At 36.3% G+C, this 15747-nt stretch overlaps 2 protein-coding genes and 1 pseudogene across 2 annotated transcripts; all 3 read left to right on the forward strand.

The window, feature by feature from the left end:
* The window catches only part of LOC102078272 (mucin-2-like), a 65285-nt pseudogene that overhangs the window by 42545 nt on the left and 6993 nt on the right, over window positions 1–15747 (forward strand).
* On the forward strand, window positions 770–15498 carry LOC106097884 (mucin-2). The gene is made up of 25 exons (XM_019355918.1): window positions 770–1070; window positions 1279–1528; window positions 1664–1775; window positions 2008–2098; window positions 2180–2313; window positions 2427–2640; window positions 3242–3367; window positions 3464–3578; window positions 3666–3816; window positions 3915–4028; window positions 4104–4176; window positions 4258–4395; window positions 4667–4831; window positions 4985–5079; window positions 5156–5282; window positions 5399–5654; window positions 7175–7227; window positions 7311–7411; window positions 7576–7727; window positions 7849–7987; window positions 8249–8359; window positions 8562–8744; window positions 9252–9488; window positions 9578–9734; window positions 15330–15498. The coding sequence occupies exons 1-25, from the start codon at window positions 842–844 to the stop codon at window positions 15380–15382; spliced, it is 3576 nt and encodes a 1191-aa protein (XP_019211463.1). The 5' UTR covers window positions 770–841; the 3' UTR covers window positions 15383–15498.
* On the forward strand, window positions 11595–15065 carry LOC100702430 (mucin-2). Its single transcript, XM_019355919.2, has 4 exons — window positions 11595–14065; window positions 14120–14488; window positions 14629–14803; window positions 14894–15065. Exons 1-4 carry the CDS (start codon window positions 12125–12127, stop codon window positions 14935–14937), a joined length of 2529 nt encoding a protein of 842 aa, XP_019211464.1. The 5' UTR covers window positions 11595–12124; the 3' UTR covers window positions 14938–15065.

A 15747-nucleotide genomic window follows, 5' to 3' on the forward strand; every position in this document is an offset into this window, starting at 1 on the left:
ATCCACAGCTGTGCGTGTTCATGGAGCTTGCATTTTCACAGGCCGGACATCACTACCTGACAAGTTTAACTGTCTTCAGAACATTGCAGAGGCCTTATTGACAGTATTTGGCTCTACATATCTGTGTGAGTAGATTTTCTCTCACATGAGTGTCCTCAGGTAGCCGTCTGAATGCTGGACACTCGGAGACCTGTGTCTCTGAGTGGGAGACCAGAGATCACATTAACATGTGTGTCTCTGTATTAACAAACATGCCATATTGGCCCAGTTTATTTTTCTTATCATTGTTGTGAGGAGACCATAAATAGCATTTGTATTTTCTGTTGTACAGTTCATTTGCTGTTATGGAGTTCTTGTTATGAATAAAAAGTGTCTTTTTTTTTGTTTCAAAATAGCTGATAACTATTCGCTGATAGCTGCCAACATTTGCAAACAAATATAATTCTATAAAGTGGTTCTATATAATGTGTAACTGTTCATATAGAGCGTTATTAAATTTATTGCTAATGCAATCATATGGCACACTGACTTCTGAGGAAATTTTAAATGGCACTCGCCATCAGAAAGGTTGCCTACCCCTGCACTAGACAGTGATATGAATAATAAAATCAAGTAAATAAATAGAACAAAAATATTAGCAAGAGGAACCTACAGTCTTGGGAAAGCTCCCCTTGGGAAAGCAAATATGTCTGGCACAACAAAGCATTCAGACATATTCTGCTTGCTACAACTGCTGGACAGACTGGACACATTGTCTCCGAAGGCCTCATACTACTGCTTGTTTAATCAAGAGATACGGACGACGAAGCAAATACAGTATCATACTTGTGGAAGGGATCAAATGTCTACTCAAAGCGTGTTTTCCACATCACGGCAAAACAATGATACTGTTCAAAGAGGGTGGGAGAAAAAAAATAACCAAACTCAATATAAAGGGCCATTGCCCACTGTATTACTATCGTTCTTCGTTGACAGCGAGCCCACAGTGGCAACAATGACGTGGAGAGTTGTGTGGTTGTGTTTCCTTGCTTTTTGGGTTGCCAATGTCATTGACATCGAAGCCAAACCAGGTATGATCTGAATGTTTTACATTGTTGGTTAAACACTTTTCAAAAGGATGCAACTGCTTGGCACATATACATGTAAAATGTATAATGCATGGGACTCTTTTAATATTCATTAGCAGTGATTTCCTACAGGCTTACGCAACGATGAGAAGGTGATTGCTGGCAAAATGTCTGTAATAAGATAGACCTTTAACTTTTTTTTGCTCCCCAGTTTACAAGAGTACATGTAGCACATGGGGCAGGAAGCACTTCAAGACATTTGATGGTGATGTATACCAGTTTCCTGGTATGTGTGAATACACGCTGGTCTCAGACTGCAACAATTCCCCAAAGGAGTTCTCAGTGGACATAAAAAGGAAAGAGAATGAAGGAAACTCTACAATAAGTTTTGTGGTGGTGGACATTAAAAATATTTATTCCTTTAACCTCAGCAAGGATTTGGTCACTCTGAATGACCAGAGGTAAAAACAAAACAAAACAAAAGGAACCCAACACCAAGTCAAGCAACAATTCTTTATGTCCCCAAAATTAACAGATGAAGCCAAATTTCCTGTACTTTCTCTCTTTATTTTTTTATTTCTTTTTCTTTTTCACAGTGTCAAAATGCCATACTACCAGGCCGGAATACAACTGGAAAAAAATGACTTTTACATCAAGCTCCACACAAAAGTTGGCATCACTGTCATGTGGTACAACAATGCAGTCATGGTAATAATTCAGACTTTTTTTCAATTTTTTTCGACACTGTTGACATTTACAGTGAATCAAGACACGAGATTAAAACAGTTAAACATTAACATTTTAACAAGAAGAATAAAAAAGAACAAGAAGAAGTGACAATACTTTTTTGCCTTTGATTAATCAGTGGTTCAGTCATATCATTGCTTAATAGACAACAATAAATAATATGAACCTTTCCCTTGTTTCCTGTGTTTTTCAGGTGGAAATTGGTGATGAATATGTTAATCGCACTTGTGGACTTTGTGGAAATTTCAATGGCAATTCAGACTACAATGACTTCAGTGATGAAGGTGTATAGTCATTTCATATTAATGTGTTTTATCTGTAATATGAAGAAGGTAGAATGTAACCATTGCTTTCATCATATACAGTTCAACAAATCAGCCCCATTAAGTTTGGCAAGAAATGGAGAACCCCTCGTCCAAATGATAACTGTGAGGACCCCAATGAAGAGGCAGATACATCACTGGAGACTGAGAATGTGACAGAGGAGTGCGAGGAGTTTGTGAGTTTTATTATCCAGCTGGCTTTAACAATAGCTATGTTGTGATATGTATTTGCTTAAAACCTGCACAAATTAACTATGCCTCTATTACCTGTCTCTTTTGTCCCTTTAAGGAAAACATCTGCAAAGACTTCTTTGAAGACGAATCTTGGAGCTCCTGCACCGATCAGATTGACCCTGAGCCTTACATTAAAGCCTGTATGCAGGATATGTGCCGCTGTAGCAATACAAATGACTCCTGTGTCTGCAGCACATACTCTGAGTTCTCTCGACAGTGCTCCCATGCTGGGGGAATACCTCCCAACTGGAGGACTCCTGGGTTGTGTGGTAAGGTCTTATGTTGTCATTTATACTCTTTTCTCAAGAGGTTGGCTCATGCACATAAAGAATTACATTTTCTCCTGCAAAATCTTCCTGGGAGATGAACTTTTAACACCCTGATAACTAAAGACGCTAACTATTATTCAGCTTTTGAAGTTCTAGGAGCCACAAACTTGCATTTTGAGAGCAATTGGTTTTCTTACTGAGTTTAACAATGAAAATATAGATTGAAAGTTTCTGTGACAATATGGAGTATTTTATGCACAGAAGAGTGATTGAAAATCTTAAGAAACAGGAATCTAGCTGATAATAAAACATTGGGCATTCCTTTAGTAATGCAGACATACTCCACTCTTTATTAGTGTCAGGTGCACTACAAATATCTAGCAGGACAAGATGAGTTCATAGAGCTTATGATAATATTGTTGGTAATGTTCACCAGTGTTGTTTATGTGCTTTGATGTCCTAACTTAAAAACACACTTTTCCTTCAAATAATTCCTTAAATGTAAAGTGAATAAAGATGGAAAAAGATTATTGATTCAGTGGTACAATAGATAATAATGAATCCCATCCACGTACTCTAATTGTAGCATATATATTCACAGCTAAACACTGTCCGCCCACCATGGTATATGATGAGTATGGGTCTCCTTGCATCGATACCTGCAGATTCCCAGACACAAGTTTACTTTGTGAAGATCACAATATAGATGGCTGCTTCTGTCCTCCTGGTTGGTGCTGTTTCTTTGTACTCATCATGCCTGAATGTATCAGTGTATCAGTGATATATACCATCTAAAAACATTTTCATGTCATGTCTTCATCAGGAACTGTGTTTGATGATGTTTCCATGAGGGGATGTATTCCTCGTTCTGACTGTCCGTGCAAACATGACAAAATCTATGAGTCCAATGAGGTTTACCAAGAGCAGGGAAAAAACTGGTATGTTTCACATTATTCATGTTACTCAGAAAGTATTATTTGTGATTTATTAGTGTGTGCTTTTTCCTTAAATCTTTGTTTGTTCAGTACATGTTTTGCAGGTAAATGGTCTTGTGAGAGTCTTCAAATGCATGCTACATGTTCAGTTGAAGAGGGTTCACACATAACCACCTTTGATGGGAAAGACTTCACCTTCCATGGAGACTGTTTCTACACTCTGGCTAAAGTGGAAAGCAAGGTGACTGAGTCACCGCCTCCAGCTGTTAAAGATATGCAATCTTCTGATATTAAGGGAGCATTTTATATAGGTGTGCTTATAGTGTATCTATATTTCAGGATTATCTGAGCCCAAATTTTACCATTCTGGTCCATTTGACACAATGTTCAGATCACCAGTACGACACTTGTCTCAAGACCTTGAAAATTCAGCTGAACAGTGACAAAAACAATGTGAGTGTAATACCATAGTAATTATAATAATTTACAATGAGCCACACTCTGATCGCAATTTATTTTTTCATTCAGGCCATAATTTTCACCTCTGAAGGCAGAGTGAAGATGAAGAATGGACAGGAGGTCACTTTGCCTTATGACTCAGGTATGTCAGAAACTAAGATTGTAGTTCAGCATTTTATCTCAAATATGATCTTCTGATTTCTATTTTTATCTTGACTCACAGGAGACATCAGTATATTCCATGCTTCATCCTTTCACATCATGCTCCAGACAAGCTTTGGTTTACAAATTCAGATCCAGCATGTGCCTCTGATGCAAGTCTATGTCAGTCTGGAGCAGAGCTACAGAGAAAAGACACGTGGTAGGTTTCATATTAGCCATTAATCATAATTGAAAGTACAACTATCAGTTAATTTATATATATTAAATATCAATATACTATGGTCTATCTCAGCAGGAAGGTAACAGTAATTATTATCATTTCTGTGTTGTTTGTTTGCCCCACAAAATCATCACACTGTAATAAAAACTCTAATCAAAAACAGAAGAAAAAGAAAAAAAATGCTCAAAACTGTTATAGAGTCAGAAGTTTTTAGAGCCTTTGTACTTATTGGACTTCTTTCAATTCTTAGGTTTATGTGGGAATTACAACATGATCCAATCTGATGACATGAAGACTCCTCAGGGCATGGTGGAGGGAAAAGAAGGAAGTTTTAGTAATTCTTGGAAAACTGACTATACATGCAAAGATGGACAAGGACGACTTGATGACCCTTGCTCTCTTAGCATGGAAAATGGTAAACTGTAACTATTATCATCAAGCATATTATCATCAATCAATATGTCTTTTCATTTTTTCTTTGCTTAAAACAGATTTTCTGTGATATATGTATTTGATCACAAGAGAAATATAATTGCAAAAATCTTCAAAACTGTTCATCTTCTTATAGAAAAGTATGCCAAGCACTGGTGCGCCTTGCTACGACAGTCAAATAGTACCTTTGCACGGTGCCATTCTGTGATGGATCCTGAGATTTACTACAAGGTATAAATAAACCTCTCTATTTGTCCTTAATTTGGTGGGACTGTAATATAATAGAAGTGTTTGCTGTCGTTTGCAGCGATGTATTTATGCTAGCTGTAACTGTGAGAAGAGCGAGGACTGCCTGTGTGCTGTTTTCTCCTCCTATGCAAGAGCTTGTGCATCAAAGGGAGTGTTCTTGACAGACTGGAGAAAGGATGCATGCAGTAAGTTCATCTTTCACTATGTTGTGAAATGGTAATGAAGTTTGAATAGCATGTTCTCTTTTTATTAGTTGGTGCTAAACTATGAGGTAATCACTGTCATATTTTCCATAAAACAGACAAACACACTAAGAACTGCCCAAAATCTCAGACCTTCTCTTACATACATCAGAGATGCCAGCTGACTTGCAGATCACTGAGCTCAAAGGAGCAGAGCTGCACCTCTGATTTCTTACCTGTGGATGGCTGTTCCTGCGCTGAGGGTCACTACCTACATGACAACAGCATGTGTGTTCCCAAAGCAAAGTGTCCCTGTTATCATAATGAAGAAACCATTGAACCAGAGAAGACCATCAGCATCAGAGATGACCATTGGTGAGTCACTTCAGGACTCCAAATGAAATATCCTAAACTAAGGATTAGAGATGGTACGATACCACTTTTTTATGTCCGATACCGATACCGATATCATAAATTTGGATATCTGCCGATACCGATATGAATCCGATATAGTGTGTTTTTTAATCAATAAAACTGTTTTTTTAATATCTTGCTGCATTTTGTATAAGTTCATATTCAAGTTTAAATAAACAACAACACTAAAGCTATTCTGTTACACCTGTATGTAAAAAATACACTGCACCCAAAATATTTCATAGTTCGGCAACACTGATCAGTCTAATCAACTTAAACCTCCTCCATCCTCCCCATTCTGGTATTTTAAAGAGTACTTAGCAGAAATATTAAGCAACCTAACTAATAGGGTTGGAAACTCAAAAAAAAAAATAGGGAACCACCCCCCACCCTCCACCTGATGATGCTTAATCGATGTAATCAACTTTAATTTGATGCAGTGTGGAAAAAAAAATGCACAGAAATAAATTATTTTTCAAGAATAATTAAATAGATTCAACATCTTTCTTCAACAGAATTGCAGAATTCACAGATGGTACCTTCTCAAAGAAAAAAGTACTATAGCTTACTAGGGTATATTAGACTTAACAGTTACTATATACAGTAATGGACTTCTATACATTTTACATCAGATTAAAACTTTGGGTGTAAGATTCAGATAATTATTTATTAAAAGCTAGACATTTTAAATGAGAATAAGAAAGAAAAGTATGTCTTTGTGCCCCCGTTTCCCTGTTAATGCCCTATCGGCCCCCCTGGCTAAACTTTGCTAGATCCGTCCCTGCACAGTTACCAGCCGTCAGCTACGTAGAAAAGGATCCTGGTGTAGAAAGTAATATTAAATAAATTCTAACAACAGCTTATCAAGCTTAAACATGCTGCTGTTGTTCAGCCGCTGGTTTCCTCTTTCTGGTGCAAAGTGGGCCAAAAACAAAGAAGAGAGACTCGTGACAGAAAAGCCGATCAGCTGATCATTGATCAGTTTCATGACTGAAGTAGCAGCAGGAGAGGGAGGGAGAGAGAGAGGCAGTCGCTCCATATATCGGTTGTTAAGCTTAACATGGGAACGCTTTACAAACATTCAGAGATGAACTTACACACTTGCTTTACTTCTCTCTGGGATAACTTCCTCGGAGATGAAATGCTGGTTTGGTAGCGAGGCTACAAATACACACAGCCGCTCTATCACGTGACGCATACTGCTCTGACATGCTACGGTTATGAGCCGAGTTACGCCGTGTCGCAAGTTTTCTGTGGTGCTTTTTTGATATTTAATGGATCGGATTACATTTTTTTATTTCCCTCCGATATCCGATCCAGTAATTTACGTCAGTATCGGACCGATACCGATATGTAATATCGGATCGGTCCATCTCTACTAAGGATTAAGCATGACTGTAATGCAAGCAATATGTCAGATTGGTAGAAACTACATTTTAAAGTCCTTTTGTATTTCATTGCATTTTTTGGTGTCTTTCTAGCGTGTGCACTGATGGAGTTCTTCATTGCGATCCTCGGGCAGCTGGCTCTTTAAGTCAGTTTTTTATCCTTTTTCTGCTATAAAATTAAATGTAGTTAATTTACAGAATACTAAAGTAGTTCCTGCTTCTGTTACAGCATGCCCTTCTCCAAAAAAATACTTCAACTGCTCCATTGCAGACGTAGGAGATGTTGGACTGCAGTGTGCTCGAACTTGTTTAAATCTTGACAATGAATGCGTAAGCTGTTTTTGCAGATCAAGTCCCATTATGTTCGGTCTACTAGCTACTTTCAAGATGTAGATACATATTGTGTGTTTAGTTCTTTACCCATATCAGTTTACCAATCGCCTGTTTTCTATTTTTGTGTTGTTTCTCTCACTATGATCTTTCTATCCTCCCAGGATGCCACTGAGTGTAAATCTGGCTGTCTCTGTCCCAGAGGCCTTGTCAATGATGGTAAAGGTTCCTGTGTAAAAGAAAATCAATGTCCATGTCAGCATGGCGAGAAACTTTATTCCAGTGGAGACAAAATTGATGTGAAATGCAACACCTGGTATGATTGGTTGATTGACTGATTAATTGACATAGCATCATTGAAATTGATAATAGATTATTTTGGAGTTTTACTCTGATTATAAAATATATTTAATTTCAACCCTTTCTGAATCATATAGTACCTGCAGAAGTGGCAAATGGGAATGCACAAGCAATAAATGTCCAGGAACCTGTATTATTACTGGAAGTAGACACTACATTACATTTGATCAGAAAGCATATGAGTTTCAAGGACTGTGTCCCTATGTTGCTGTCATGGTAATGTCTGCCTACTTTATCCCAAATATTTGTATGCTTATTTTGTTTTGCTCACCTAGGTTTTCTGGGATAAAATATTAAACATTCTTATCATAAGAATCATAATTAACATTAAAATTCAAAAGCTGTCAAAATATTTTTAAATATATTTTCTCACAATTGTAAATAAGCAATCTATTTAGCAATATTTAATTATAAAATTCAGGGAATCTCAGGCCAAGCTGAATTTGATTAATGAAATCTCTCTTTGTCTCTTTGAAGAATAACTGCGACAATAAAACAGCTGAAGAGAACTTTAGAATTATCATAGAAAATGAGATGTGTGAATCTTCAAACACCATATGTTCCCGAAAGATCAAGATCCAGCTGGGGGTAAGGCCAGAAGAATTCAATTTAAAAAAAACAAAACAATTGAATAAACATGCACATCAAAAAGGGAATGGATTAGTAATTATTGGTCAGTAGTGGTAATAGTAGTAGTAATTTGTAAAGGTTTCTTTAAAGGCTGTAAGTCCTTTGTAAAGGATTTTTGAATTTCATTAAAAGAAATCCCCCCCTTTCATTTCCATTATAGAGAAAGGAAATCACACTATCAAAGGATAAATATGAAGAGGATGAAAGTTTTCAAAATGATAATGAGATCTGGTACACCAAAAGAAAGTTTGGTTTCTATCTGTTCATCGAATTTAACATTGGTCTGACATTTGTATGGGATCACAAAACAAATCTTCACATCCATCTGGAACCACAGCACAGTGTAAGTCAAAGTTTAACTGAAGACTAAATTTTTTCTATGGAAAATATCCATGCAGCATATATGTTTATATATGCCTAATTAAATGTATTATATGAAAGTATTACAAATGCAGATTTGTGTCTGATTTGTGTAATGTTTCAACATTGCAAGTTATAGATTTGTATATTTTCTTTGATACATTAAATTGCCTTAAAAACATTCAATGTATCAAGTCCAGAAATTTGGCACATGTGAAGTCAAATTAAGTTTTCTTTTTATTCTTTTCAAATTGAAAGGAATGCCTTCCATTCAAATGAAGACATTACTCTTTGAGCAGAAACTTACAAATATCCTCTTGCTTCCCTGAAAGTCAGATATATCTGGCTGTCGTAATGCTTGGCTTTTAAATGAAAAGCAGCATAAGACATAACACATTAGGCAATACATGTGGTTTGAAATGATAAATGCAATTATTAAAGCATAGTATCCATTGTAAAAGAAAAAAAATAACTCATTTTGTTTGTACAGGGTAAGGTGTGCGGCCAATGTGGAGATTTTGATGGTAATGCACAGAATGACTTCACCACCCAGGGTCAGCTGATAGTGAGCAATCCTCTAGAATTTGCAAACAGCTGGAAAGCATCCAGCAATTGCCCAGATGTGAAAACTAATCTTGACACTTGTACATCAACATCCAGACTAACCTGGGCAAGAAGAAAGTGTAATATTATAAAAGAGCCAGGATTCAAAGAGTGCCATAATAAGGTAATTTGTTCGTAATTTGTCCAAGCTAGTTCAATGGCTAATGTACATATTTTTAATAATATCTTGATCAAATTTTAATAATTGAACAGATAGATCCTCATCAATATTATGAAAACTGTGTCAGAGAGACATGTGGCTGCGACACTGGCGGAGACTGTGAGTGTTTCTGCACAGCGGTTAAAAATTATGCTCAGGCGTGTGCTGAGGCTGGTGTTTGTGTTGCATGGAGAACTCCAGAGATCTGTCGTAAGTAAAGTCTGTTCTCTTTACTCTTAGATTAGTATAATCTTTTATCCTGTTTTGGACATGATTACATTTTAATAAGTACATTTGCAGTCAAAGGAATTTGCAAAGAAAAGCGTCTGGACTTCTTTAAGTTGCTTGAAGACGTTTCACCTCTCATCCGAGAAGCTTCTTCACCTCTCAAGCTTCTTGAGAGGTGAAATGTCTTCAAGCAACTTAAAGAAGTCCAGACGCTTTTCTTTGCAAATTCCTTTGACTACGATGACCTGGATGACTGAGAACCTTCACAGACAAGTACATTTGCAATATTTCAACATTATGTTATCATTTCATGCTACTAATTTGAATTATAGCAAGCAGGTTCCAATATATTGTAGACCTCAGAAACTGAGCTGCATCCATGTGTAAAATGTCAGGGTAGTGGTTTTGGTTTTGTGTTAGACATAAGAGGAAAAAGTGAAAAAGAAAAAACAGAAGACATAGTGTGCAAAGTTTCAGATGTTTTGTGTTTGTTAAATGTTAGGTTCCTGCATTGGGTTTATTATTCTTATTACACATCAGTTCAGTTCTGGAATTTTATTAAATTTAGATTTTTGGCCTCAGTTTTTTATTTTTGCCTCCCCAGTATTCCTTTGTGTGCTTAGTACTATTGTTGTCCCTGTGCTAGGTGTTTTTTTTTTTTAATTACCTCCGATTTTATTATCATTCTGCTATTTTTTTTGGTATCTTGCTTCTATTTTGACTATTGTTTTCACCTGTTGTTAATTACTTTAGTCCGATGTCTCCTTTACTTCCTGTGCCATAATATCTATCAGTCCACAGTATATACTCCTGTCCTTTGCATTGCATTTAGGTCAACTGAATATCCTGAAAATAACATAATTGTGTATCTGAACTTACTTGAAAGGGGGGGGAAAGGCATTTTCTTTTTCCCTATGTTTGTACTGTATATGTAAAAAAAAAAAAAAGGAGAATCGGCCTAGAAATAGCAGAAATTGCTTTTAATGTAGTCTGTCTACTTATCTCCTCTGATGTGCTCTCTTTCGATTGTATTTTAAACTAAACTAAAAGGCATGCTTTCTGTTACTGACCCATATATTTGTGTCCTCTTCGCTCTTCCACACAGACATGTGTAACCCCATTTATTAGATGGTAGTTTTAAATAAAACAAAGTACAGTAAAAGACCAAATTTAAATGTAAGAAAAAAATATATTAACATTTCCTACAGAGATGCACAAAGATTTTTATTTAGTGTCACATTTTTATAAAAAAAAAAAACCTATTTAAACTATTAAACTAAAAACTATTTAAAAACTATCATTTAAACATTTTTTTTGTTTGTTTTCTTTTAGCTGTGTTTTGTGATTACTACAATAAACCAGGTGAATGTACATGGCATTATGAATATTGCCCCCACCACACATTTTGCAGGACCTGTAAATATACAGAAGGAAATTGTACCAAATTCATATCCTCGCTAGAAGGTAAGCAGAAATCATACATTTGCACTGCTATAAATTTATGTTAGAACTTATAACCAAAAAATATTTGGGTCACTCTCAAAGATTTGAAAATGTTTTTATAAACAACAAATTGAAGCTAGTGCTAAAACTTTATAAAATGTTGTAACAGAGATTTTGATGTGACTTATGCAGGTTGTTACCCTAAATGCCCAGAAGACAAGCCCATATTTGATGAGGATACAAACATGTGTGTGTCTTGTATACCACATACAACAACACCTCAATCTACAACTAAAACTGTAACAACAACCACGACAACTACAACAACTCAATCTACTACTACAACTGTAACAACAACCCCAATAACTACAACAACTCAATCTACAACTACAACTGTAACAACAACCCCAACAACTACACCAACTCAGTCTACAACTACAAGTGTAACAACAACCCCAAAAACTACAACAACTCAGTCTACAACTACCACTGAAACACCTACTACTACAACTACAATATCTACGACAACACCAACTCAGTATACAACTACAACTGTAACAACAACCCCAACAACTACAACAACAACTCAATCTACAACTACAACTGAAACACCAACTACTACAAGTACGATATCTACAACAATACCAACTCAGTCTACAACTTCAACTGTAACAACAACCCCAACAACTACAACAACAACGCAATCTACAACTACAACTGAAACATCAACTGCAACTCATTTATGCACTTCGATTATAATCAAGAATACTCAAGAATACTGTAGTTGGACAAAGTGGTATAATGTGGATAACCCTTACAAAGAACTCAGTAAAAGTGACATTGAAACATATGACAAAATAAGAAGACAGGATGAAGAATTTTGTGAAGATATCAGAGATATTGAGTGCAGGTCAGCTGAAGAACCTGATATGAGCTTAAAAGATTATCTAAAAACACTCAGAGTGAAACAAGTTGTTAAGTGTGATCTTAAGGTTGGTTTAATATGTAAAAAAGAGGATCAGCCTATCAATCCAGGTAAATGCTATGACTACATGATCAGGGTATATTGTTGTAAAAAAAATACTGAATATATTGTCACAGAATGTAATACACCTACAACTGTAACAACAACCACGACAACTACAACAACTCAGTCTACAACTACAACTGTAACAACAACCCCAATAACTACAACAACTCAGTCTACAACTACAAGTGTAACAACAACCCCAAAAACTACAACAACTCAGTCTACAACTACCACTGAAACACCTACTACTACAACTACAATATCTACGACAACACCAACTCAGTATACACCTACAACTGAAACAACAGCCACGACAACTACAAAAACAACTCAATCTACAACTACAACTGAAACACCAACTACTGCAAGTACAATATCTGCAACAACAACAACTCAGTCTACAACTACAACTGTAACAACAACCCCAACAGCTACAACTCAATCCACAACCACAACTGAAACGCCAACTACTACAACTACAATATCTATAACAACACCAACTCAGTCTACAACTACAACTGAAACAACAACCACGACAACTACACCAACAACTCAGTCCACAACTACAACTGAAATATCAACTACTACAACTACAATATCTCCAACAACACCAACTCAGTCTACAACTACAACTGTAACAACAACCCCAACAACTACAACAACAACTCAATCTACAACTACAACTGAAACACCGACTACTGCAACTACAATATCTCCAACAACACCAACTCAGTCTACAACTACAACTGTAACAACAACCCCAACAGCTACAACTCAATCCACAACCACAACTGAAACGCCAACTACTACAACTACAATATCTATAACAACACCAACTCAGTCTACAACTACAACTGTAACAACAACCCCAACAACTACAACTACAAGTCAATCCACAACCACAACTGAAACGCCAACTACTACAACTACAATATCTACAACAACACCAACTCCATCTACAACTACAAGTGTATCAACAACCCCAACAACTACAAATCAATCTACAACTACAACTGAAATACCAACTACTACAACTACAATATCTCCAACAACACCAACTCAGTCTACAACTACAACTGTAACAACAACCCCAACAACTACAACAACAACTCAATCTACAACTACAACTGAAACACCAACTACTGCAACTACAATATCTCCAACAACACCAACTCAGTCTACAACTACAACTGTAACAGCAACCCCAACAACTACAACAACAACTCAATCTACAACTACAACTGAGACACCAACTACTGCAACTACAATATCTGCAACAACACCAACTCCATCTACAACTACAACTGAAATACCAACTACTACAACTACAATATCTCCAACAACACCAACTCAGTCTACAACTACAACTTTAACAACAACCCCAACAACTACAACTACAACTCAATCCACAACCACAACTGAAACGCCAACTACTACAACTACAATATCTATAACAACACCAACTCAGTCTACGACTACAACTGTAACAACAACCTCAACAATTACAACAACAGCTCAGTCCACAGCTACGACTGAAATACCAACTACTACAAGTACAATATCTACAACAACACCAACTCCATCTACAACTACAACTGAAATACCAACTACTACAACTACAATATCTCCAACAACACCAACTCAGTCTACAACTACAACTGTAACAGCAACCCCAACAACTACAACAACAACTCAATCTACAACTACAACTGAAAAACCAACTACTGCAACTACAATATCTCCAACAACACCAACTCAGTCTACAACTACAACTGTAACAACAACCCCAACAACTACAACAACAACTCAATCTACAACTACAACTGAAACACCAACTACTGCAACTACAATATCCATAACATCACCAACTCAGTCTACTACTACAACTGTTGCAACAACCCCAACAACTACAACAACAACTCAATCTACAACTACAACTGAAACACCAACTACTGCAAGTACGGTATCTCCAACAACACCAATTCAATCTACAACTAAATCCGAAACACCAACTACAAGTACAAAATCTACAACAACACCAACTTCATCAACTACTACAACTGAAACCCCAACTACTACTACACCAACATTTACAAATACAACTCAGTCTACAACTACAACTGAAACACCAACTACAGTAACCCACATATCTAAAACCACACCAATGCAATCTTCAACTACAACTAAAATATCATCACTAATGACAACCCCATCAACAACAAGTGGAACACTCCCCACACCTTCCTTTTGCGACGGTGTACCGGTATGACTATACCCCAGTTTATAGTGATACAACATGTACTCTTTCATTTTGGGACTTTTATTGTATTCTTTGTAATATGTAACAAGCATTTTTTGCAACATACCTAGCTAAATACTAAATTCTTTCTCCCTGTATGCCAGGTTAATGAGTTTTTTCATCTTTGCAACTGCACTATGGCCAAATGCATAGGCAATAACCAAGTTGAAATAGTTCCATATGAATGTAAGCCTATTAGGAACATAACTTGCAGCAATGGAAAGAAACCAGTTCTCGTGTATGATGAGTACCAGTGCTGTCAACAATACGCTTGTGACTGTAAGTTTTTCTGTGGTTAAAATACTTTTTAATTTACTTTTTTTTTTTAAAAATACATTTTAGATTATAAACTGTTTTTCATCTTTTTAGGTGAATGTGAAGGATGGGGGGGATCCTCATTACATTACCTTTGATGGTTTTTACTACAGTTATCAAGGAAACTGTACTTATGTTTTAATGGAAGAAATTGAAAGAAAGTATCACTTAAAGGTTTACATTGATAACGTGATTTGTGATCCCAATGAAGATGTTTCCTGTCCTCGATCTATTATTATTTCATATGGATCACATGTTTTCAATTTGACGAATCATAACCTAATTGGAAGAGCAGATTTGGAGGTAAAACAAGACGCACCAGTGATTCACGGTTATTGCATTTATATTATTTTTTCTTACAAAGAATTTATATATTATTTTTATTTCTCCTTCAAGGATTCAAAGATATAAGAGTAGCAAATAGAAAAGCTAGATGTTGTTTTAGAATATATAATGTAATTTATTATGATGTCACTTTTTTGTTTTGTAGGCACTGAAAAATGGAGTACATCTGAAACTACCTTATTCACAGTATGGTGTTAAGATCACGAATTCAGGATTTGACTTGGTTTTGGAGATCCCATTACTAGAAGTGGTCATTACATTCGGAAGAACTGGCTTCAGTGTTAATCTTCCATATAAATATTTTGGCAAAAACACCCAGGGTCATTGTGGTAAGCGCGCTTTCTCTCATTGTTTCATCCTTGGTTTAAGGCAAACTGCAGTATTAATTGTATTACTATTACTGTCAGGAACATGCAACAATAACCAGACTGATGACTGCATGTTGCCTGGAGGTCGGCTGGTAGAAAGTTGTGCAGTGATGGCTGACCACTGGCCTGCGAAAGATATTGGCCAACGTAAATGTACTATACCGCCTGCCATACCTCCAAGTGTGACTGCCATAA

Source organism: Oreochromis niloticus, linkage group LG7, assembly GCF_001858045.2.
Source record: "Oreochromis niloticus isolate F11D_XX linkage group LG7, O_niloticus_UMD_NMBU, whole genome shotgun sequence".
Lineage (NCBI taxonomy): Eukaryota > Metazoa > Chordata > Actinopteri > Cichliformes > Cichlidae > Oreochromis > Oreochromis niloticus.

Excerpts from the sequence above, each read along its gene's own strand:
- LOC106097884 (XM_019355918.1), top strand. The coding sequence starts at position 842 with ATGTCTACTCAAAGCGTGTTTTCCACATCACGGCAAAACAATGATACT. Across the intron at positions 1,776-2,007 it reads GGTACAACAATGCAGTCATG|GTGGAAATTGGTGATGAATA; the intron begins GTAATAATTCAG and ends TGTGTTTTTCAG. Across the intron at positions 7,988-8,248 it reads GTCCCTATGTTGCTGTCATG|AATAACTGCGACAATAAAAC; the intron begins GTAATGTCTGCC and ends GTCTCTTTGAAG.
- LOC100702430 (XM_019355919.2), top strand. The coding sequence starts at position 12,125 with ATGAGCTTAAAAGATTATCTAAAAACACTCAGAGTGAAACAAGTTGTT. Across the intron at positions 14,066-14,119 it reads CAACTGAAACACCAACTACT|ACAACCCCAACAACTACAAC; the intron begins GCAACTACAATA and ends ACAACTGTTGCA. Across the intron at positions 14,804-14,893 it reads TCAACAATACGCTTGTGACT|GTGAATGTGAAGGATGGGGG; the intron begins GTAAGTTTTTCT and ends TCATCTTTTTAG.